At 58.4% G+C, this 23,253-nt stretch overlaps 2 protein-coding genes across 42 annotated transcripts in view; one reads left to right on the plus strand and one right to left on the minus strand.

Annotated features, from left to right (window-relative positions):
* OGDH (oxoglutarate dehydrogenase) overlaps positions 1–23,253 on the minus strand; it is a 474,703-nt gene that overhangs the window by 445,163 nt on the left and 6,287 nt on the right. The window lies entirely within an intron of this gene.
* The window catches only part of CAMK2B (calcium/calmodulin dependent protein kinase II beta), a 109,754-nt gene that overhangs the window by 68,503 nt on the left and 17,998 nt on the right, over positions 1–23,253 (plus strand). For 26 of the 41 annotated variants that reach the window (XM_077996885.1, XM_077996880.1, XM_077996881.1 and 23 more), the window contains exons 5-12: positions 3,791–3,856; positions 11,135–11,207; positions 14,821–14,923; positions 15,014–15,097; positions 15,688–15,782; positions 16,002–16,124; positions 16,562–16,645; positions 17,584–17,626. In XM_077996885.1, the coding sequence (XP_077853011.1) occupies positions 11,181–11,207; positions 14,821–14,923; positions 15,014–15,097; positions 15,688–15,782; positions 16,002–16,124; positions 16,562–16,645; positions 17,584–17,626 (559 nt within the window). In that variant the 5' untranslated portion in view covers positions 3,791–3,856; positions 11,135–11,180. Of the gene's footprint in view, positions 1–3,790; positions 3,857–11,134; positions 11,208–14,820; positions 14,924–15,013; positions 15,098–15,687; positions 15,783–16,001; positions 16,125–16,561; positions 16,646–17,583; positions 17,627–18,691; positions 18,767–23,253 lie in introns of all 41 variants that reach the window. The other 15 variants (XM_028845824.2, XM_077996877.1, XM_077996879.1 and 12 more) reach the window with 1 other exon arrangement.

The following is a 23,253-nucleotide window of genomic DNA, read 5'->3' on the forward strand; positions in this document are numbered from 1 at the left end:
AGACACCAACTGCAATCACCAGCCAGGTGACTGGGGCTGACCTGGACACAGTCGCCACGGCCTGGCTGAGGCTGTGTCCTGAAACGTCTGTCCTGTGGCCCTGGGGAGCTGGCAGGCTTGCTGCACACCTGTGGGCCCCACCACACCTCCATCAGCCTCTTTTCCCAGGAAATGGAGAGACTGTGGGATTGGTCCTGTCCAGGGGCCCTGGTGGTCAACAGATGGCTGCATGTGTCACAGGAGCTGAGGAGAAGAAAGGGTGGTGTGTTCGTGCATGTGTGTGCCCATTTGAGAGACTCTCATGTCTCCCGCCTTGCCAAGCACATGCCAGGCAGGTGTCAGTGGAGGCCCTAAGGCAGGCTGGGAAGAAGACATTGGCTGGCGAGTCAGGAAGGACCCTGCATGTCTTCCCCACAAACCTCCATGGCCCCTGTGCCTCAGCCAGCCTCAGGCCAGCAGAGGGCCGGGACAGTGGTTTCTGGAGTTGGCTGGCATCGCCCTCAGGAGGCCCTGAGGCCCCACGGTAGTTTGGGGACTCTGTGGATTCTGGGGGATTGACAGATATCCCCACTCCCCTTGCTTGGGAATGTCACAGGGCTTGAGAACCAGGCTTGGGAATAGAGGGTCTCACACACACCTGCACACCCAGAGGACAGAAGCTCCCATAGGTGCCATGGCTGAAGCCTAGAATCAGCCATGTGTCCCCCACAGCCTAAGGAAAGGGGACCATGAAACCATATGTGTGCCTTCCCAGACTATGTTCCTCCTGGGCCAGTATTGAGTCTCCCAAACTCCCCACAGCAACCAACGTGGGTGGAGAAGCAAACTCCCTTCCCTGAAACTGAACCACTAGATGGCCCTGGCCAGGGAGTCTCAGGTGCAGCTTCCTGAGCACACAGAGCACCCCAGAGGGCCTGGCATCAGCCCTAGTGAGGCACCCCTTGGAGGGACTCTGGGGTGCAGCCCTGGCTCAAGACCTTAAGGCCTTTTAGCCACTGTTCTGTGCCTAGACTCAGCATCTACAGAGCCTAATCTGTGTTTAATGTGTGCCAAGACCTGGACAGTTATAGCACAACACTGGGGCATGCCAGACCCTTGCTGGGCTAGATGTGGGATTTGATCTTCCTACCCAATGCACATGTATACACACAAGCACACACATGTACAAACATGCACACTGACACATGCACACGTGTGCACATGCACAAACTGCTCTACAAGTACACAAGGGCACACACAGGCACACAGTTGTACACACATGCACACAGGCACGCATGCACACATGCAAAACAATATACATGAACATGAGTGCACGCATGGGCACACATAGGTACAGACGGACATGCAGACATACATGCACATGTGCATATGCACAAGCCAGTATACATGTACACAAGGGCACACACAGGCACCCACACATGTGAACACATGCACACACACCCCCTCACGGACAGGCCAAGCTCAGGAGCCAGACCAGATGACCCTGGGAAGGGCCCCCGTCAACACTGTTTTGTTTCCTTGTGGTTGATCTGGTGGTTGATTGGCTGTATAAATGTGCTGGCCCATGAGGAGTGAGAGAGGCATGCAGAGGAGTGAGCAAGGGTGAGCAGAGCTCCAGGTCTTATGTCAGGTGCAGGTTGGGGACACAGAACAGCAGAGCCAGTCAGGCAACAGAGGCAGAGCCCCTGCCCCCAGCCCCCAGCCCCCAGCCCAGACAGAAAAACGGGGAAAGGAAAGGGAACACCCAGTCTTTTAATGCCTTGCTAGGTGCCAGGGACTTGGGTGTCTTCCCAGTGCATTTCACCCTCACATTGCTCGAAGGATTTTGAGGGGATTCAATGGGATCATCAGGGCATGTGTTTAGCTGGAGCAGGGGGGAGCCAACATTCAACACATGCTCACTTTTCTTTTTCTCCAGTGCTGAGAGAGCATCCACGTGTGCCAAGGTCACATGTTAAACAGACCCACTCCCTGGGTCTTCCCTGCCGTGGACCAGCCCAGCCCCAAGTGCTGGGCCCAAAAATGAGGAAGACCTAAGCCCTACTTTCCAGAACCAATGGGGAAAACTGCCAGGCAGACAGAGAAGCCACAGTGCCTGGGCAGTGCAGTGGAGCAGGTGGGGGGATGGGGAAGAGGGTGCAGAGGCAGAGGAGGGGTTCGGGCCCCACAGGCCTGCCCCACACATAGGGTCACAGGAGGTGGTGTGGGAGCAGAGACCCTAACCTTCTCAGGGGTGGGAACTTCTAGGGGAGTCTTCCAGCCGACTCAAGCAGGCTGAGTGTGTGAGGGGCTTGGGCAGACCTATGGAGGGCTGTCCTACTCCCCTGCCGTGCGTCCAGCCCCTCCACCTTTTTGTTCCATGCCCACATTACCCAGCTCCCAGAGGCCCTTCAGATTGTGGCTTCTGTTCACAGGGTCTATCCTGACCGTAGAGCCCAATGACTACTCACTGGGTGGAGACACAGGGCAGGAGAGTGGGCAGAGACCTCCCTTCTGCCTGTCATCTCTGTTCTCCTCCTAGAGATGGGACCTTGAACACCTCAAGACCCCGGGCCACCAAAGAGGCCAGATTTAGGCCTCTGATCCTGTGCAAGGGCCACCACTCTGGCCCTAAGTGGGGGTGGGAGAGTGTTGAGGAGGGGAGACCAGATCTTCTCAGACTTGGAATTTGAGTCACAAGGCCTGGGTGTAACAATGCAGACCCCGAGACAAAGTTCCTGTGCTGCCCACTCTGTGCAAGTCACCAAATCTTTGAAACTTGTTTCCTCATCCATAAAAATGGAGTATAGACCAAAGTCATAGAGCGGTTGTGAGGACTGAAATGTTAAATGTCATTATAGATAAGTAAGCACTAGTAAGCTGTCAGTCCCAAGTGATGATGGTGATGGTGGTGGTGGTGATGATAATGGTAATGGTGTGATGGTGGTGATAGTGATAGTGATGATGGTGGTGGTGGTAGTGATGGTGATGATGGTGGTGGTGGTGGTGTAAGTAATGGTGATGATGGTAGTGATAGTAGTGATGATGGTGATGGTGGTGATGGTGTTGGTGTTGGTGATGGTGATAGTGGTGTTGGTGATGGTGATGGTGGTCATGGTGGTGGTGATGGTGGTGATGGTGATGGTGGTGATGGTGTTGATGGTGGTGGTGATGGTGGTGATGGTGATGTGGTGGTGGTGATGGTGATAGTGGTGGTGATGGTAAGGGTGGTGGTAGTGATGGTGGTGGTGATGGTGAAGATGGTGATGGTGATGGCGATGATGGTGATGGTGATGGCGATGATGGTGATGGTGATGGCGATGATGGTGATGGTGTTGGTGATGGTGGTGGTGATGGTGATGGTGGTGGTGATGGTAAGGGTGGTGGTAGTGATGGTGATGGTAGTGATGGTGGTGGTGGTGATGGTGATGGTGGTGGTGATGGTGGTGATAGTGGTGGTGATAGTGGTTGGTGATGATAGTTGGTGGTGGTGATGCTGGTGATAGTGGTAGTGATGGTGATGTTGGTTGGTGGTGATGGTAATGGTTGGTGGTGATGTTGGTTGGTGGTGATGGTGATGGTTGGTGGTGATGGTGATGGTTGGTGGTGATGGTGGTAGTGATGGTGATGGTGGTTGGTGATGATGGTAGTTGGTGGTGGTGGTGATGATTGTGATGATGCTGGTCATGGTGACATTAGTGATGATGGGAGTGATGGCGATGATAGTGGTGGTGGTGGTGGTGGTAGTAATGGAGGTGACAGTGTGACAGGGGTCTCCAGAATCTGTGACCCCTTCATGCTTCTCCCATAGGGTCACTGGTGGGGAGCTCTTTGAAGACATTGTGGCGAGAGAATACTACAGCGAGGCTGATGCCAGGTGGGTGCAGAGCCCTCACGCTGCCTGTCCCTCTTCCCTTATACCCTCACCACCCCTCCTTCACCCACTCCTGCTGCTCTTTCTGACTCACGTCTGGTCCTGAGCATCCTTGCTTACCCACACCCCAGGGCAATGGGCATGAAGCCAAAGGAAACTTGTAACCTCAGTGCAGAGCCAAAAGGCCACCTCCCCTCTACGCCCAAGGCCCTGTTCAGAGGGCTTGGCCCTGGGTCTGTGGGCCTCCCAGTGTGGGGATGGAATGGAGGAACTTGGGCTCCATCCAGGTGGGGCTTCCTGTGGACCCTCAGGCAGCCCTTCCCACAAGGCCAGCCCTCCCCAGGGGGAATGAAGAGGGACAGATGGTCTCAGAGATGGCTGTTGGTGGCCTGGCTGCTGGAGACCAGATTGAGGGATGGCAGATGTCAGCTGGGGAGGTGACAGGGCCCAGTCCCTGGAAGCATAGGCCACTGGTAGCCTGCTGTGGCCCAGGCCAGATGCCACCCTGACACCTGACAAGGATGTCTCTTGTAATAGTACATCTCACCTCAAGGACAGCTGACAGCATTACTCCCTGCCCACTGGGCTCTGTCCACCCTGCTCTGCCACAGAGATGTGTATTAAAAACAAACAAACAAACAAACGAACAAAAAACCTGAGACCAGGCATGGTAGCTCACACCTGTAATCCTAACATTTTGGGAGGCCAAGACAGGAGGATTGCTTGAGACCAGGAGTTTGAGACTAGCCTGGGCAGTATAATGAGACCCCCTCTCTACCAAAAACTTAAAAAAATTAGCCAGGCATGGTGGCACACATGCACATCAGCTACTTGGGAAGCTGAGGTAAGAGGATGGTTTGAACCCAGGAGTTCAAAGTTGCAGTGAGCCGAGATCGTGCCACTGCATTCCAGCCTGGGTGACAGAGCAAGACCTGTCTTCAAAAAATAAATACGTAAATAAGGCTAACGGAGGACCTCACTAGGTAGTGAAATTGTGGATGATTTTAAATTTGTATCTTCTTTGTCTATTTAAAAACTCTTTTTAGTCCAGGCCGGTGGCTCACGCCTGTAATTCCAGCACTTTGGGAGGCCAAGGTGGGTGGATCACCTGAGGTCGGGAGTTCGAGACCAACCTGACCAACATGGAGAAACCCTTAAAAATACAAAATTAGCCGGGCATGCTGGTGCATGCCTGTAATCCCAGCTACTCGGGAGGCTGAGGCAGGAGAATCGCTTGAACCCAGGAGACGGAGTTTGTGGTGAGCTGAGATTGCGCCATTGCACTCCAGCCTGGGTGGACAACGAGAGCAAAACTCTGTCTCAAAAAAACCTCTTTTTAAAATGAGTATGTATTACTTTTCTGATCCAGAAAAATGAATTTTTTTTAAAGTAGCAGGAGTATTTTGATGTGACTTGCCTCTGCACCAATAGGAAACTGCCCTTGGCGACATGGCCCGCGTCCCTGATGGGCAGTGCGAGCAGTTCTGCTGCCACTGGGCCTCCCCTAGAGCCAGGCAGGGAGAGGGACAGAACTGGCGAGTCTCTTGGCCCCAGACTTCTGTGGGGTTCGGGGCACTGGCTTCTTTTCTAAGGATCCTTGAGGAGGAACTTTGTAGTTTGCAGAACAGCCTGGAGAGGCCTGGGCCCTTGGAGCGGAGGAAGACGAGGTTTTCCTTTATATTCTACTTAGAAGAAAAGTAGAAAGTGGAACGGAGCCCTGTCCCCCTGCTCTGAGCTTCTGGGGTGAGATATGTCACAGAGCGTGCTGCTGCCTGCCTGCTGGCCAGGTAGACTCGAGGGTCCCTGGTGGCCCATCCAGACACCTGCCGGGGCAGGTGGGATCCTAGGGTGGGTGGAGTGCCCTGAGGGGTGGGCAGATGCTGGGCAAGGGTGGGGGCATGTGGCCTCCTAGAGCCTCCCATCAGCAGATCAGACCCCACAGCTAGGGCTCAGGAGTACCTTAGACCACAGCCCCACCCTCACCCACCCTCACCCCCTGCCCATGCCCCATCACAGGCCCCTCACTCCCACCCTCCTCCTCACCTGCCACCTCCAGCCCTCTCCCCTGCCCCCCTGTGCCCCACTGTCTCCTATGCTCCCTCTGCCTCCTTAGCGATGTCCTGCACCGCCCAGAGTCCCTCTGCTCCCATGGATCCCTTTTGGCCCCACTGTGTGGTTCAGGTGTCATTGTGTTCATCAGTTTTGGGGAAGGAAGCGCAGCCTGTTGTCTCCCGCTCTGGGGGCAGCTTGAGAGTCAGGCTGCCCAGAATGCTGCACCCCTTGCCGCCCCAGGTGGAGGCTGGAATGGGGCAGCCCCAGCCATGGGGGCGAAGGGGTCACCTGTGACTTCCTCATCACACCAGGCCAGTTCCCTCCGGAGCGCCAGCCCCTCTGCCCAATCCACAGGCACGGGCTTGCTCGGCATCTCCCTCCTCAGTCTGAGTCTCTGATGGCCACACAGCACCCCCACACACACCCACAGCCCCTCCCCATGGCAGGCCCTGGGGTGCCTGGCCTGGCAGCAGGAGTCCCACCTGCTTGAACCCCAGATTTTTTGCTGTGGGCCGGGGGACCGCAGAACTGGCCTGGCGAGGTCTGGAGCAGCCTCAGGGTAGGCTCGGGAAGGGAGAAGAAAGGGATTTCTAGGGTTCTCAGGAAATGCTTGGGCTGTTCAGGTCCCAGGAACCTTTGCCAGAACAAACTGTAGTGTTCCCTGCTCTGACCCAGGTCTCCCCACCTCCCCTCACAGGACTCCCGATGCAGAGGGCACCCCTGGTGTATGGGGTCCCTTGGAACCAGCCAGAAGAGATGTTCTCTTAGAAACTCCACTGCCTCCGTTGAGGGTTTGGAGCTCAAATGGAGGGCATTCCGTAGCCAGACTGTGGGGAGCGAGGGGGTGCACGGCCTGCGTCCTGTAGAGGGTGCCAGGATCTGGGCAGTGATTTTGGAGGCTGAGCGGGAGAGGGGACATGGAGAGGGAAGGAGCCTCCTGGAGAACCCCTCCTGGGTTGGCCCCGCTAGTGCAACAGCCTCGGCACGGGGCCCCTCCTCAGGCTTCAGCAGCCTTGGGCTCCTTTCTTTCTGGGTGAGCCTCGTGCCCTGCCTGGGGCCGCAGCGGCTTTGTTCTCTGTGCATGAGCTTCAGCCTTCAAGCAGTGGATCTTGGTGGAGAGTCTGACAGAGGCTCTCATGGGTCCCTACTCCACAGGCATCGCCACAGACTCGGGGCAGGACTGGAGCAAAGGAGGGGGCTTAATTTATCCCCGGGCGGAGCCCCACGTCTGAACAGTCGGGGTTGTGCTGAGACAGAGGTAAAGAAGGACAGGCATGGGACAGGATGGGCCGAGACCTCCTGGCCAGACCTGGGCAGGGAGGTGCTTTCTGAACCACCCAGACGCAGCCAGGGCAAGTGTACTAATGCCCTGCCTGGTACCTGCCAAGGGCCAGGAGCTGCTGCCGTGGAGCAGCTGACAGATTTCTGGATGCGCCCCATCTAAGGAACAAGAAGAAACAGAACAGTCATTGCTTTTCTGAACTCATTTCTAACCAACAAAGCTGGAAATTCATCTTAGGAGGAAGCAGGATCTTACTTTGGAGTTTATGGGGGAACTAAAGGGTGCCCATGTCTTCTTCAAACAGGGAAAGCAAAGTTCAAAACATTTAGAACCCATTTTTTAAAAAAACCGTAAAAAGCAAAGTGGCGGTCAGGCACGGTGGCTCACGCCTGTAATCCCAGCACTCTGGGAGGCCGAGGCGGGTGGATCGCAAGGTCAGGAGATCGAGGACATCCTGGCCAACATGGTGAAACCCCATCTCTATTAAAAATACAAAAATTAGCCTGGCGTGGTGGCGCATGCCTGTAATCCCAGCTACTCTGGAAGTTGAGGCAGGAGAATCGCTTGAACCCAGGATGTGGAGGTTGCAGTAAGTCGAGATCGCGCTACTGAGCTCCAGCCTAGGTGACAGAGAGAGACTCCGTCTCAAAAAAAAAAAAAAAAGCAATGTTACTTCTGAAAGATGAGTGAAGGGACTGTGTGCAATGCTGACTGTCCCTGGAGGGGGAGGACATCAGAGCCCAGGCTGAGAATAACGTCCCAAATGCTGCTTGGGAACAGTTCTAATCACAAGAGTGACATCTTATAAACTGTTCAAAACATGAAAAAAACAAAAACAAACCTAGCGGGGGTCTGCCCTTCCTAGAGAAGACAGCGATGTTAACAGAAGGTGAGGGCAGATAGATGGCGTGACGATGAGGTCTCACATCCTCCAAGGGCCATAGTCTCAGATTATACCAGGATAAGGGCAATATAAGGACAGGTCCCTAAAGTGCAGGGGACCGCCCTGAATGAACTGTCCGAGGCCAGGTGGTTGTCCCATCCCACCTACCCTGCTGGGTGCAGCCTTGTCTTGGGAACCCCTGGCTTGCTCAGCCAACTCGATCCTGAGCATGCGTTTGCAGGGCCTGGAGCCTGTGTGACAATGGACGGGATGGACTTGATCTCAGCAACACATGCCAAGTCCCCATCATACCCTCAAGGACACCATGGAGAGGTGCAGACCCAATGCTGGCCCCATAGTCCCCCTGTCTCTGGCATGGGTTTGGGGCCCTGCACCACTAGCAGGGGAGGCCGAGGAGGACTGGGTGAGCCAAGTGTGGAGTCACGGGGCGATGACATCTGGGGAGGAAGGAGGATACAGGGCATGGCCAGAGCTGCGGCCAGGACTTAGTAAGTCTGAGGCTGAAAGAAGGTCGATGAGGAAGGTTCAACTCTCGCCCTCAGCAGTAGTCTGTGGGGTGCATGTTGGTGTCCAAGGAGGTAGCACTTCCTGGTGACCACAACCTCTGCACACATCACTCCACCAGGATAGTGCCTAAGGGCAGAGGAAAGTCCAGCCGTCAGGGAAGTGATGGACCACGGGGATGGGCTGGGGAAAAGTGCACACAGTTGGACAGGAGGAGCCCAAGATCTATGCTTTTCCCAGGACAAACCAGGGCCAAGACTGACCACAGGATCTGGCCAGCGCTGCTACCGTCCACACCACACAGCAGTGCATGAAGGGGCCGGCTGGCCCCTGGGAGGGCCACACTGAGCTCACTTTGCATCTGGACCCATCTGGATGGCTGTGGATATCTGACCCCATAGCCTCATCCCCCGCTGCCCAGGCTTCCCGTCCCATAGGGAGGCTGAGTCTGCCCACCAGAGGGAAGCCCCCGCAGCCAGCTCGCCATGCTTAGGCTCACAGGCCTTGCCAGGACACAGTTGGCCATTCAAAGGAACAGATGCCAGGCCCCCTCAGGAACAAGGAGGAGGGGCTGGTCCAGGCAGATGAGAGCATCATGGGAAGTAGATGGCCCTCATAGAGGCTTGTCATGGGCTGACTTCAGGGACACAGCCCCCTACGGGAGTTGCAGGAGCAGAAGAGGCCAGGAAGAAGTCTCTAGGTGTAGGCCAGGGAGAAGGGAGGGTGTTTCAACAAAGGGGCAGGACACCCCAGGGCACATGGGGAGGAGGGAAGGCAGGACACCCCAGGGCACATGGAGCATGGAGATAGGATTGTGGCTCCCACTCTGGTGACATTGAAGTGACACCACCAAGGGGCTGTCTCCCATGAGTTGGGTCCTGGTTTCTCCTGACCCCACACACCTCAGGAGTCCTTTACCCGTTAGGACTCTGAGGGCTGGGTTTCTTCAGAAGGAAACTCAGATTCACTTTTAAATGTAATGGCTGACGCTGTGCAGATGGGACCAGGAGGGGTGGGAGCTATTTGAGGAAGAGGGCTGGCCTCCCGTGTCCTCTCTGAATTTGCTGTTAGGAAAACAAAGCCCACTCATCTTGCTGACCCTGGTCACCCTCCTGTCCCCAAGGATCTGGCTGCGATAGAAGGGTCTTGAGGGGGGTCTTCCCATCCCTCCCTTGACCCTGCCCAGTGGGGCGGTGACTGAGACCCCAGGCAGGTGAGCATTGGCAGCCTGTGGCAAATGCCTCCAGGCCCAGCAGGGCAGCCTCGGAGGTGGTGGCTGCTATCACCCTGCATTGTGGAGCTGTCTCCAGGGAGGGGCTTGTGTTGGGCTCCAGGGGCACCTGGGCAGAAGCAGATTCAAGCCACAGGCTCTCGGTGTGTGCAGGGGCTCCGTGGCCCTGGGTCTGATGTGCTCTAGGACAGGTGTCAGGGAGGTGGCCTGAGAGCAGCTTGGACCTCTCCTCCCAGCCAGTCATGGCCTGGAAGAGCCCTGGACTTCTGCCAACAGCCCTCCCTGACTATGAGAGGAAGGGTTGAAGGGGAAGCTCCGTGTGCTCAGTGCTGCGCACACACAGCCCCCTGCCCAGCCCCTCAGATCCCTGGGAGCTGAGTTAGATGCCCCTAGTGCTGCTGGAACTGAGCTGCCCAACACGGTAGCCACCAGCCAATGTGGAAGCTTAGGTTTCACTTTTTTTTTTTTTTTTTTGAGAAGGAGTCTCACTCTGTCGCCTAGGCTGGAGAGCAGTGGAGCCATCTTGGCTCACTGCAACCTCCACCTCCTGGGTTCAAGCAATTCTCCCTGCCTCAACCTCCCGAGTAGCTGGGATTACAGGCATGCGCCACCACACCCAGCTAATTTTTATGTTTTTAGTAGAGACGGGGTTTCGCCATGTTGGCCAGGCTGGTCTTGAACTCCTGACCTCAGGTAATCTGCCCACCTCGGCCTCCCAAAGTGCTGGGATTACAGGTGTGAACCACCACACCTAGGCGGGTTTCACTTTTTATTAAAATGAAATAACATGTGCCTGAGCACATTATTTCTGCTCCAGCACAGAGCAGCGTCCTGGTGCTTGGGGCTTTCTCACACACCAGGCAGCCGTCTGCCCCCACCCCCAGCCGCCTTGGCCCTTCCCTGTCTTGGTTTTCCAGCCCTCTCACCCGGCCCACTCACTTCAGCCTGCCTTGCAGGGTACAGGCTCAGCCTGGCCTCCCTCCTGAGGGTGCCCAGCTTAGGGTCAGGCTTGGCCAGCAGGAGCCTGGGGACAGGGGTGTTTCCTTTGAAAGTCACTTCTGTGTGCCTGGCTGTGCCCTCTGAGCAGATACGGACCCAGAGGGGAAGGCAGGGCCAGGGCCAGGGTTGCTGGCCTTGGAGGTGAGGAAGGAGCTCCAGAGGCCCCTCCTGACCAGCATCTCCTCCCCACTTGACTCGCTTTGTCCCCCTGGTACCCCAGGCCACACAGCACCATTGCCCCTGTCCCCAGTGCCTCCTCTTGCTGCTCCCCGGGGCCGCTCACACTAACCCACCTGCTGTTTGCCACAGTCACTGCATCCAGCAGATCCTGGAGGCCGTTCTCCATTGTCACCAAATGGGGGTCGTCCACAGAGACCTCAAGGTGAGTCCCCACCCCACTCTGTGCCAGGTGTCTGTTGTCTGTACCTGCATGCTGTGTACAAGGAAGTGTGAGGGGCTGGACGGTGTGGGGCACTGTAGAGCTTGGAGGGAGAGAGGTGTATGTGTGTGTGTATCCTTGTGTGCATGCATGGAGTGTGTGCATGCATGTGCATGTGTATGTGTGTGCACCTCCTGTGTGGAGGGTGTGCATATGTGTGTGCATGTGTGGAGGCATGTGTGCATGCTTATGTGTGTGCACCTGTATGTAAGTGTGCATGTGTCATGCGCATAGAAGTATGTGTGTGCGTGTGCATACATGTGTGTACATGGAGGTTCGTGTATACATATGTGCATGCCTGGGTGGAGGCATTGTGTGTGTATGCACGTGTGTATACATGCTCGTGTGTGCATCTTGCACCTGTGCGGGGATGTGAATGTATGTGCACACATAGAGGTGTGAGTGCGTATGTCTGCATGAGTGGTCGCATGTCTGTATGTGTGCATGTGTGTATACATATGGCATCTGTGCATGCACATGTGTGTGGGGACTGCATGCATGCATGTGTGTGCATGTGTGTACAAGTGTGTATGTGTGTGCAAACGTGTGTGGGCATGTTTGTGTGAATGCATATGTGAATGTGATATGTGGGTACATGTGTGCGTGTATGCATGTGTGTGCATGTCTTGTGGGCATGTGTGTACATGTGCATGTGTGTGCACTTGTGTGTTGGGGGGGTGTCTGCACATGGCCCTCCCTTCCCCTCCGGACCTTCAGGGCTGGGAGAGGTTAGTCTTCAGAAATCAGCCTGTTGCACTGCACTCCAGCATGGGCGATAGAGAAAGCTAGTAACAAATGTCCACTCAGAGTCTCACTGTGAGCCCCTGCCAAGACTCCACTCTGGCAGGTGGGACACAGGTAACAGAGGGCTGACACTGTTGGGAGCAGGGTAGTGACATCAGGACTCGCCAGGGTCTGCCAAGTCCTCCCAGCCCTTTCTCCAAGTCTCTGCTGCCCCCAGCTTAGGTCTGGGCAAAACAGTTCTAGGCTCTCTTCGGAAGAAGGTTGGTCACCCCCCAGGGCACAGGGTGGCCTCTCAGAAGCTTTGCGGTCTCTCTGCTCCTCCCTCTCTCCCTTCCTCCCTCTTTCCTTCCTTCCAATCTCCTTTCCTCCTTCTTCAACCCCACCTTCCCCAAGGCTTGGTTCAGCCTGCTGCTTCTCTGTAGACAGGCAAGCAGTGCAGACCCTGGGGCCATCACCCTGAAGGCATTTAAGACCAACCTGCCCACTGGTTTTCATGCTGGATGGGGGTCACACCCTTCCTTAGGCCATCGATGATCTTTGCACTGCTCTGGGGAGAGCGCCACACCAAGAGCAGATCTGGGACCCTCTCCTATGCCCTTTACACGCCACTGTGCCCCCTGCTCCCTCTCATCTCTGCATTCCAAGCATGTCCTGCTGTGTCTCACGTGAGTCAGCCTCACTCAGGCGCCTCTGGGAGGAGACGGCCCCCAGGTGCTCCTCTTGGGGCCACATGGGTTGGTGCTAGGATTCAGTGGTTCTCCTGTGAGGGGTCACAGGCATTTTGTTACCAGACCCCATGATTTATCTGGTTAACTTTGGGGCCAAGGCATAGAAGTGGAGGTCAATGGTACCTCCTCCCCAATCTGAGGGACAAACAGAATTCTTGGTGTCTCAACCTCCTGTTGAGGGGGACAGGATGTCCTTTTCTCCTGGACAGAAATCCACCATCTTGATCGTGACAGCCCAGGAAGCAGCAGAGTGATGGGGTTGCTCTTACCCCACGGGGGAGGGTGGCGGAGAGCAGAGGGCAGTTGATGTCATCCCAGGGAGCTGCAAAAGAGCCAGGATGGAGCTGTAGGTGGGAGCAGCACTAGGTGGCCTAGCAGGGGTGGGCACAGCCTCAGAGCTACCCTGGAGCCTCCAGGCCTTCTCTCCCAGTGCTTCCCACAGCCCATGTTCACTTAATGCTCCTTCTCTTCAGAAGAACTGCTGGTCTGTTTCCTCCGGGAAAGGGGCACCTGCGGCAAGTCTGCTCTGGGCTGGATGGAGAAATGCAGCCCCTGCCCCCCCTCTGTCCGACTTCTCCATGTGGCTGCACAGGGAGCTTAGGGCCTCCACCCACTCATGTTGGCAAAATCACCGTGTCCAGAGGCCTGTGGGTTGGTGCTCGGTAGACAGGGATGCATGTGCCCCAGTAGACTGGGACCCCCACGGTGACGAGGAGGTGGAAGTGGGGGACAGAAGCCCCCAGTGCTGCCCTGTCAAGGGGGCAAACGGCCTCATCCCGCCGGCTCAGTAGAGCGTGGCTGGAGCTTTCAAGGAAGCTCTGGGTTTCTGCTGAGGGACACTCACAGCTCGGGGCTATGGCAGTCTTTCCACATGGGGATAGCATATGTCATTCACTCTGGGGGCCACTTTTTCACATTTCAAGATCTCTGAGGTTTACAACCAGTGTTAAAAGCGGGTGGAGTGGCTCTGTTTTGTCTTTTTTGGCGGCTCATCAAGCAGCAGTGTGATCCCGAGGGTACTGCGCCAGATGGAAGCTGTGCCAGGACAACGGGGCACTCACCAGGGCGAAGGGGTGGCTTGGGAGGCTGGCCAAGGGGACCTGAGGGCTCCAGGGACGCCCCCTGCTGGTCACGGACAAGGAAGGCCTGCAGCTGAGAGACCCCACCGCTGGGATGTGGTGAGGCTGATGGGTAGACCAGAGCCTGGTGGGTTTGAAAGCTGGGACAGGAAGGACCCACGGGATGCAGTGGCCCTGGGACCCCCTCAGGCCCTCAGTGCCAAGTGTCCCCAGTCTGGGGGCAGCAGCCTCCTTGGCGCTGCTGCAGGACAGGGAGCAGGTGTCCTTCTGGCTTGAGCAAGGGCACTGCTCCCTGTGTCAGGGCCTGAGTAACCCCCGACCTGTGGATACCCAGTGGGCAGGGGCTCATTGCAGGGGCCTCCTTCCTGCCCCATGTAGTGGAGATGACCAGAGCCAGGGGCACTTGGTGGGTGGATGTCCTGGGCTGCCCCTAGTGCTGAGGCCCCTATGTGCTTCTCCTTGCCCTTGGGAGGTCACCATCTCAGTAGGAAATACCTGAACCTCCCCTCAAGAGCCTCCGACACCACATGTCTCTGGGGAGTGGGAAACAGGGAGGAGAGGGAGGGCCATTGCAGTCCCTCAGCCAGTGGGAGTCCGAGGGCCACGGGAGCCCTCAGCCACTGCACGGTCTGCCCCAGAGCTGTGGGGAACATTCAGTTTGCTTGTAAGGATGAGCTTGAGGTTTTGGTCCAACTGGCCCCCAGGTCGCCCTTTCAGGGTATGGGGATCCAAGCTCAGGCTGAGAGCCAGCTTTCCTCTAAAAGGCCAGAGCTGCTGTGTCTCTGTCCCCAGGGGCAGAGGGGCTGTGGGGTTGCAGGCTCAGCATCTGGGACTCTGGGGTGAAGGCTCAGCTGTGCCCTGCAGACACCATGGGGCAGGGCTCAGACCTGTGCACCTGTCTCTTGCAAACCACTGTTTTCTTTGTTTTGTAACCTCCCACCCCTCCCTGTATAACACCTCTGGGTTTAAACAACGTGCACCCTTGTGCCGGTCACCTCCCTGCAGCCGGAGAACCTGCTCCTGGCCAGCAAGTGCAAAGGGGCTGCAGTGAAGCTGGCAGACTTCGGCCTGGCTATCGAGGTGCAGGGGGACCAGCAGGCGTGGTTTGGTGAGTGCCAGGGGCAGGGTGTGTTGGCTGGCAGTCAGCAGGGCAGAAGGTGGTGTGACAGCCCCTCGTGGCCTCTTCCCCTCTCTCTAGGGTTCGCTGGCACACCAGGCTACCTGTCCCCTGAGGTCCTTCGCAAAGAGGCGTATGGCAAGCCCGTGGACATCTGGGCATGTGGTGAGGCCTGGCCTGAGTTGGTGCAGGGCAGGGCCTCGGGTGTTTTAGGACTTCCCACCTACATCCTGGAGTGTGCAGTGACCAGCATGTGTTGCTCTCATCTGGATTTATCTGTGTCAGAGCTGCCCTGGCAGGGGTCTTCCCACGCAGCCAGGAGCTCCCTTTCCACCCAGATTAGAATCACTCACATGACCCTGGCGCACCCCAGTGCTTGCCTGCGCTCAGCAGAGGTCTGGTCCAGAGGTGTGGTGGGTGGACGGGAGTGGAGAGGAGAGGTCAGAGACTGTTGGGCCATGGGCAGGGCCCCTTCTTGGGTAGGGGTATCCTCCCACAGAGGTGGGTAGCAGCAGAGGGGCTTAGCGCCACCCGCATCCGCATCCCCGTGATAGTTTGGGTGTGGGGCAGAGTGTGGAGGGGTTGGCTGTGCCCTTCTGCCCCAGCGTCTGCAGCACAGGTGGGGGCAAAGGAATGCTGGGGACCCCAGTGCCCTCCCAGGGCCACAGGAGCTGGGCAGTGAGGGTGCAGGGCATGGGCTCCATGGATGGTGGCACCCTACGAGTGGCTGTGGTGCTCACAGGCCCCATCCGCAGGGGTGATCCTGTACATCCTGCTCGTGGGCTACCCACCCTTCTGGGACGAGGACCAGCACAAGCTGTACCAGCAGATCAAGGCCGGCGCCTACGACGTGAGTGCACTGGCCCCGCTCTGACGTGCTCCCTTCCTCCAGGTGTGGCCGGGTAAGGGCAGCATGGGAAGAGGCCAGGAGTAGGGTGAAGCCACCTGTGGCCAGGTCCTGGGTCGTGCTCTCCCAGATTGGTGGCCAGAGATGAAGCCCCTTGGAGAATTCTGGCCCCTGCCCGAGAGGGGGCTTCAGGCCTGGCTGGGGCACTGTTTCCTTCTGCAGTTCCCGTCCCCCGAATGGGACACTGTCACTCCTGAAGCCAAAAACCTAATCAACCAGATGCTGACCATCAACCCTGCCAAGCGCATCACAGCCCATGAGGCCCTGAAGCATCCGTGGGTCTGCGTGAGTCGCCCTCGGTGCCCGTGGCGGGGAGGGGGCTCCTGGTGGAGGTGGCCTCAGACCACTCCCCTGGCGAGGGCCCCAAGAGGGTCCTGTTCCTGACACCCAAGAGCTCCCCTGGGTCCCCTGGGTGCTCCTTGTGGCCTCTGGCTTGGGACACACCAGCACGTTTGTGAGGCCTGGGGCTTGGAGGGCATTGGAGGGTAGAAGCAATCCCTTCCTCCCAACTGCAGTCCTGTCTGTGAGGGACAGAGTGGTGAGGCAAGGGAAAGGCAAGTCCTAAATCCCAGGCAGGTTGGGGGGACGGATGGCCCTTGCTGCAGTGGTGGCTGATGGCTCTTGGCATGTGGGGACCCCGGGGTGCCGCAAGTCTTGCCACCCTGGCCTCTCCCCTGTGCCTTGGGCTCCTGGCTGCCATATGACCACCCCTTTCCCCACAGCAACGTTCCACGGTAGCCTCCATGATGCACAGACAGGAGACTGTGGAGTGTCTGAAAAAGTTCAATGCCAGGAGAAAGCTCAAGGTGAGGCCCTGGCCCCTAGTCCCAGGCATGGCCATGCTTCCCTGCGTCCCTCTGGGCTGGAGCAGAGGGGCCTTGGAGGGTCTGGGCAGACCTAGGGGTTGCTGCTGCCCCCAGGACTGAGTGTTAGCAAGTCCCAGACTGGATGCATCAGGTGAACTCAGGCCAGCTTGGGAACGAGTCCAGAGGGGCCGTGGGCCAGGTGTGGCCCCTCCTAGTTGTCTGTGCCACCTCCGAGCAGCCCTTGGAGGGGCCGTCCTGAAGTGCTGGCTGCAGGCTCCTCACCTGGGCTCTGCAGGCAGTACGCACCATCTGGCAGTCACATTCTTTAGTACAAGCAAGTCTGAAGCTTCCGGCTCAGACAGGTTTGGTAAGGAGAGCGGAGCCACACACACTGGTCTTGGGTGGGCCGGGGGAGGTCGGGGAGGGAGGTGGGCACCAGTAGGGTATCCGACCTGCCTGCTTTGGCCAGGGCTGGCTCCGGTGACCGCACTCTACTCGTGAGTTCCAGGCTGGGGACTTGTTGCCTGACTGCCCTCTACTGGTCTCTGAGCGGTTCTCCCCGGAAGCCCCAGGACTGGTGCCCTGTCTGAGCCTGTCAGGAAAGGAAGGGGCTGTCAGGGAGCTGGACCCCAGAGGAGCTGCCAAGGTGACCAGCTGTTCTGGTGACCACTGAGGCGTGAGGGGTCTTGAAGCAGTTAGAAACTGTAGTTGGTCAACAGGTTTAGGCCCAGGGTGTGTGTAATTCTGGAAATAGGTGATCTGCCTCAGTGCGACTGCTGGATTCCTGGAGCTCTTGCCTCTCTGGAAGGCTGAGGTCATGTCAGCCTCATGACCATGAGTCTGAGCATCTGGGCAGGAGGACAGGGGTCTTACCCTGGCCAGAAGCCAGCAGGGAACACTGATGGGACAGCCCTGGTTTTATCTGTGTCTCTCCCCAGGGAGCCATCCTCACCACCATGCTGGCCACACGGAATTTCTCAGGTGAGCCCTTCTTCTCCAGAGAGACAGGGGCTGCCCCATCCCTGCTGGCCCATGCAGGAGAGCGCCTCCTTCCTCACCAGCCTCTCCACCCCTCCTCTGCGGCAGGCCCTCCCTCGGCGTCTGCCTCACTCAGCTCTGAGACCCACTGCCCACCTGGCCCCTCTGGGCTCCCACCTTGGGTGATACCACAGGGTCCAGCCCCCTGAGGCCATCACCTTCGTGCTGGGTCTGTGTCCCTCCACCCCGTGAACACGAGCGTCTGTGCTGCCCCACTGGGGCTCACAGCATCGTGTGTGTCTGTCCAGGCGTTTGTCGGGCATCTGTGTGGCCTCCTTGTCATTTTGAGTGCTCTGAGCAATGTGTTTTGTGCGGGAGGAGGGCAGAAGGGATGCGGGGTGATGCGGGAGGCTCGGGGGCCTCCTTCCGAGTTCTGGATGAGCTGCAGCCTCCTGCCCCGGCCGCTCAGAGTGGGTGGTTGGGAAGCAAGTTCTCTTGGTGGGGTGTGGGGTGTGGTGGAGGGGTGGGGTCTGTTATAGACCCCTGAGGCCCAGGGCGCTGGCAGACCCATCTGGGGCATGACGTTAGCCCCAGAGTGGAGCCGGCAGCCCAGGTCTGGACAAGCTGTGCCCGTGGCTTCTCCGTCGTCCGACACTCCGTGTGCGAGCGTCTGTGATCCGTCTCTCTCGTTGTCCGTTTGCATCTGGCGCCCCCCACCCGCCATCCTGTTACTTTTGCTGTGATGCTGTACTGCCGGGAACGCGTGCACACGGTCACACCAACACTAATAGGACTGTCCTGTCTGCTGTGTGCTCACCACACCCTTCGGGCACGAGAAGCCCCCACTGGGGTTTTCTAAGGAGAAAGGAGGCAAATGCTTTTCCGTGTCAATCAGTCCAATCTTGTTTTCACTCTCTTGAGCAAAGGATTCTGGAACCATCTGTCACCTAAACTTTAACTCTAATCTTCTTCTGCTTCCTTTGTCTCTTTTCTTCCCTTACCTCGCCCACCCCTCGTCTGTGTCCGCCCACCCCTCCCTTCCCCTCGTCTCTAACCCGGTGCTAACAGTGGGCAGACAGACCACCGCTCCGGCCACAATGTCCACCGCGGCCTCCGGCACCACCATGGGGCTGGTGGAACAAGGTAGATGTGTCTCGACCAGCGTCCCGCCCGCTCCCGCCCATCCCTCCTGCCAGCATGCAGCCCCCTGCTGCACACAGCCGCTGGCTGGGCTCCAGAGCCGCCCCAGAGGCCGCCAGGCCCCCGGGAGCCCCTGCTCCCGTGTGGTCGCATCCCAGCAGAGCCCACCGCAAGGGCAGGGAGGCAGCCCCCAAGGCTCCTCGCCTGTAAGAGGAGGGGCTGGGCTAGGTGACCCATGGGCCACACCAAGCCCTTCTGGTCCTGGCCCCTGAGGTCTGGGGGTCTGGAGACCCCCATTAAGAATGGCCTGGGCCCCACAGGGAGCCACTGGGCCTGCTGCTGGGGGGTCTGAGTCCTGAAAGGAGAGCCTTGGGGAGCAGGGCCAGAGAGGCAGAGGCCCTTGGGGCAGACCCTCACCCTGCCCCTTGGGGGCTGCACGGAGACGGTGGTCTGTGCTGCTGAGTCCCACAAGTGCATGTCTGCCCCGAGCCTCCCCCCAGGACAGGCCGCTCTGGAGCGGGGTGGGGCTTTTAGGCACCCAGAGGAGACTTTCAGGGTTTCCTCTTGGGTTGTTTCTGCAAAGTCCTCCTCCCCTGGCACCAAACCCTGTGAGGAAGAAGGCCGGCACTGCCCACCTGCTCCTCTGGGCTGTGCAGGGCCAGAGCCCAGAGGCCCAGGTTGGCTTCTGCCCACCTGCTGGCTTGTGACCATGGACAGACCCCATGAGGGCTAAGTGACCCCAAGACCTCCTTGCAGCTCCAGCCTGAGCTGAGGGCTGGTGAGAGCTTAGGTTAGGCCAAGCTGGCAACGCCTGGCCACAGAACACAGAGGGCTAAAGGGCTAACCCCAAGTCCTCCCTGGGCTGAGCTACCGAGTTCCCTGTCAGTGCCTCCAACATGGGCTGGGGACCGAGCAGAGGTTCTAGGGTGCTGGGGACTGCCTTCCCCAGGCCTCCTCATGACCCCACAGGGTAAGCAGCCTGGCCTTCCCAGCCAGAGACCTCCTCCTGGGGAGGCCCAGGCCGTCCTCAGGGAGGGCAGTCTGTTCTCCTCCCATGAGCCCAGTGGATGTGTCTAGCAGGCAGCACCCCAGGAGGGCCCTCCTGCGTCTGCTCCATTTGACAGGCCTTTCCAGAGCACAGGCGGAAGGGGGCTGTGATTAGAAAAGGATGAGGCTAGTGGCTTCTGGGGAGGTGCTGCTGCCCAGGTGACAGTGCTGAGAGACAGCTGCCTCTACGCTGCCCTGTGCCCGGGGCTCCCGCTGCAATGCCCGCCTGCCTGCAAGTGAACGTGGGGCGACGGTGCATGAGGCCCTGCATGTGTGGCTCCACCCTGGGCGCCGAGAGCGGCTCTGTCCTGGAGGGTGGTCAGTGCATGTGGACAGAGCCCAGCATGGCTGTCCTGGGTGACCAGCTAGGGGGACAAGGCAGAGGCGGGGCTGAGGGGACCGCCCATCCTGCTAGGTCAGCCCAGCTCAGCCATACCACACGGCAGTGAGCAGGGAGCTCAGTTCTCTGCCCATGGCAGCTGAGTCTGGTACCATCCAGTCAGAGTCTGGTACCAGCCCATGTGGCATAGCCCCCTCGACCCTCAGAGAGACCCCGTCTGTCAAGTGTGCTTCAGTTTGGCCTCTGTGGTCTCTCCTGCACTGATCGGGTGTAACGGCATAGGAGACCCAGTGTCCGGCCAGCTGCAGGGTGGCAGCAGTTGCCCCGGCCTGGAGACCTGGGAATGGGCAGTGCCTTCCCAGGATGGAGGGCAGAGGGTCTCTCCTTGTCCCACAGAGGCCTGCGGAACCCCCAGCCCAGGTATCTGGGATGCCTGTGACTGCTCCGCCTACTCTAGGCTCCTGCGGCACCTAACACATGCTTTGAACTTGAGACACAGAAAGGCAGTTCCCGTGCCCTTGAACGCTAGTGTAAATGGGTGTCAACAGGACTCTGGCCACAGTGAATCTGTAGTTAGTCCCAGGCGGAGATATGAAATGAGCAGCCCCCCAAAAAATGGGTGGCCAGGAGCCATGCGCTTGGGAGGGCCGGGCCTGTGCACCCCACACTCACCCAAGGCGTGCACAAGCGATTGTTGTAAAAGCGGGCTCACAAGGAAGGATGTTTGGGAACTGACTGAGACCACAGGGGCGTCTGCTGCAGGGCTTCCCAGAGCGCTGATGGCAGCGTTGGCCTGAGTCCTTCAATGAGGGCTGGTTTGTACGTGGCATTTGCCGCCCACTGGACTGTGAACTTCTGTCTTTTTATTTCCCACTGCTGCTGTGGTACATCTCCAGCAGCACAGTTTGGAAATGCGGGTTTTGATAAGCTCAAGGATCTAAATGGAACCCTCAGTACCAAGGACTGTCTGGGGTCTCTGTCAACCCCGCCGATGGGCCTAACTGTGTTGCCTCCTTTCCTGTGAGGATTTTCTGAGGACATGCCCGGGGAAAGAGCTCAGTTCCGCTGCTGACTGGGGCGCCGTGCTGGCCCCAGTTCCAATGCAGAGCCTGGCTGGACGTGCCGCTGGGTTGGCAGAGGCTGCGTGCCTGGCTGTCCCCTCGGGGGTGGGTAGAACCTGCCTTCTGCATACCGCCTGCTTCAGTTGGCCACAGCTTTTTAAAATGTGTGTTTCTGGAAAGGACTGGGTCCCTTCCTTGCCTGTTCAGCTCCCCACGACAGGGCGAGGCTGGATGCCTCCTTCCTCGGGCTCCTAAGAGGAGCCTGTCCCCCAGCCGTGTCGGGCAGCTGGTCACCAGCAAGGACAGTATCCCCTAGCTGCAGCCTCTGGCTGGCTGGCGCTGGGCAGATGTTTCTGAGATGAGTCGTGTGTGCTGGAGATGGGAGGGGAGCAGAGAGGGCGGGATACACAGAAAGGTGAGGGGGCTATGGGGGCCTTGAAACCCTGAGTTCTGAGTCTTCAAGACTCTCCCTCCACAGCCAAGTTACAGGGAAGCAGATTTGAGCCACAGGGAAGCAGATTTGAGCCACAGCGAAGGGGAGAGTTTTCAGTTTGCGCTGTAAGGAAGTGGGCAGTCGGCATTTCTGGTCCTGGGAACTCACTGGGCAGGGCTGCCTTGGGGCATCAGGGAGGTGGTCCTGTGCGCAGCTTCACCAGGTGGGGCCTTAGGCCTGGGGACGGGAGAGTGATGCCTGAGGCCCCTCTACTTCTCCATGGATCCTGGGAGGGACTCCTGGGCTTGATACAAAATTGTTGAGCGTTAAGAGATCTGTGAAGAAAGGGAGGCTGGGAATAGGAACTGTGCCCACTGCACATGGGGTCCCCGGGGCCACGTGCAGCCACTGGTCAGGCACGACCCCAGTCCCTACAGAGCCCAGGAGGGGCCAGGGCCATGGAGGAGGAGCACTGGGCATGTGGACAGGGAGGGGGTGGTCAGCAGGCAGCAGGCCCAGGCCTGTCTGTGTCCTGCGGGGTGCAGCCTCCTGATCTCCACGGCAACCTGGAGCACCCAGCGTCAGAACCACCGGGAGGGCTTATGGAACAGATGTCCCACCCTGGAGAGGTTCTGGCTCAGGAGGGTGGGGTGGGCCTGGGAATTTGCATTTCTGACTGTACAGGGTAATTCTGCTGCTGCTGCTGCTGGGGTGGGGGAAGGATCCCATTTGAGAAGCGCTGCAGTCCTAGGTTGAAAGGTGCCTGTCTGTCCCCACCAAGGCCTGTATGGGCAGCCCGGGGTCCCCAGGCAGGAGAACCCAATTTCACGGCCTGGCCAGCCAGGGTCCTGGAGCCAGGAGGTGGGGGAGGGGTGGGGGGGTTGCTGTGCCACCTTCCTTCCTGGCTTGGCCCGGGGGCAAGCATCCCCACACTTCCCACGTCGTCATCCCCTGGGCTCCAGCCTGGCTGCCTCTCTAACCCTGTTGCACCGGCTGGCCGCATGGCCCTGGCTCTTTTTGGTGAGCGTGGTCCAGGACAGGTCACCTGTGAGTCCTGGGCCCGCAGGCTTGCGCCCCTTCCCGAACCAACACAAATCTTGTTTTCTCTCTCTCTCTCTTCCTTCCTCACTCCCTCCCCTTCTCACCTTTCCTTTTCTGTAAGGTAAGCTGACTTCCTCTTTTGGTTTATTTTTTATTTTTTTATTTATTAGTTCTGTAATTAAAATCCTAACAGCCGTGGAGAGTGTGGGCACCAGGGGCTGGGGCCAGGTCCCCCTGACCTCTGCAGGGGAGTGTTGGGTGAGGCGGAGACCCCACTGCTGGGACCAAGTGTCCTCAGGGGCTTGTGGGCAGAAAGGCCTGTGCTGACCCCAGTCAGTGCACAGAAGCGGCCGCAAAGCCAGGGCTGCCGGGCAGCTCGGAATGAGGGCGAGCAGGGCTGCCCTCGGTGCCTGAGCTGAGAGGCCCACTGGGCAGAGCTCTGAGGCCTGGGTGCCAAGGTACGGGGGTCTGAGAGCAAGGTGAGCGCCTGGGCTGGGACAAGGCCCTCTGAGTGGGCGGCCAGCTGCAGCCCACCCACCCCTACCCCAGGATGGCGTGGCCCGGGAGG

Source organism: Macaca mulatta, chromosome 3 (assembly GCF_049350105.2).
Source record: "Macaca mulatta isolate MMU2019108-1 chromosome 3, T2T-MMU8v2.0, whole genome shotgun sequence".
Lineage (NCBI taxonomy): Eukaryota > Metazoa > Chordata > Mammalia > Primates > Cercopithecidae > Macaca > Macaca mulatta.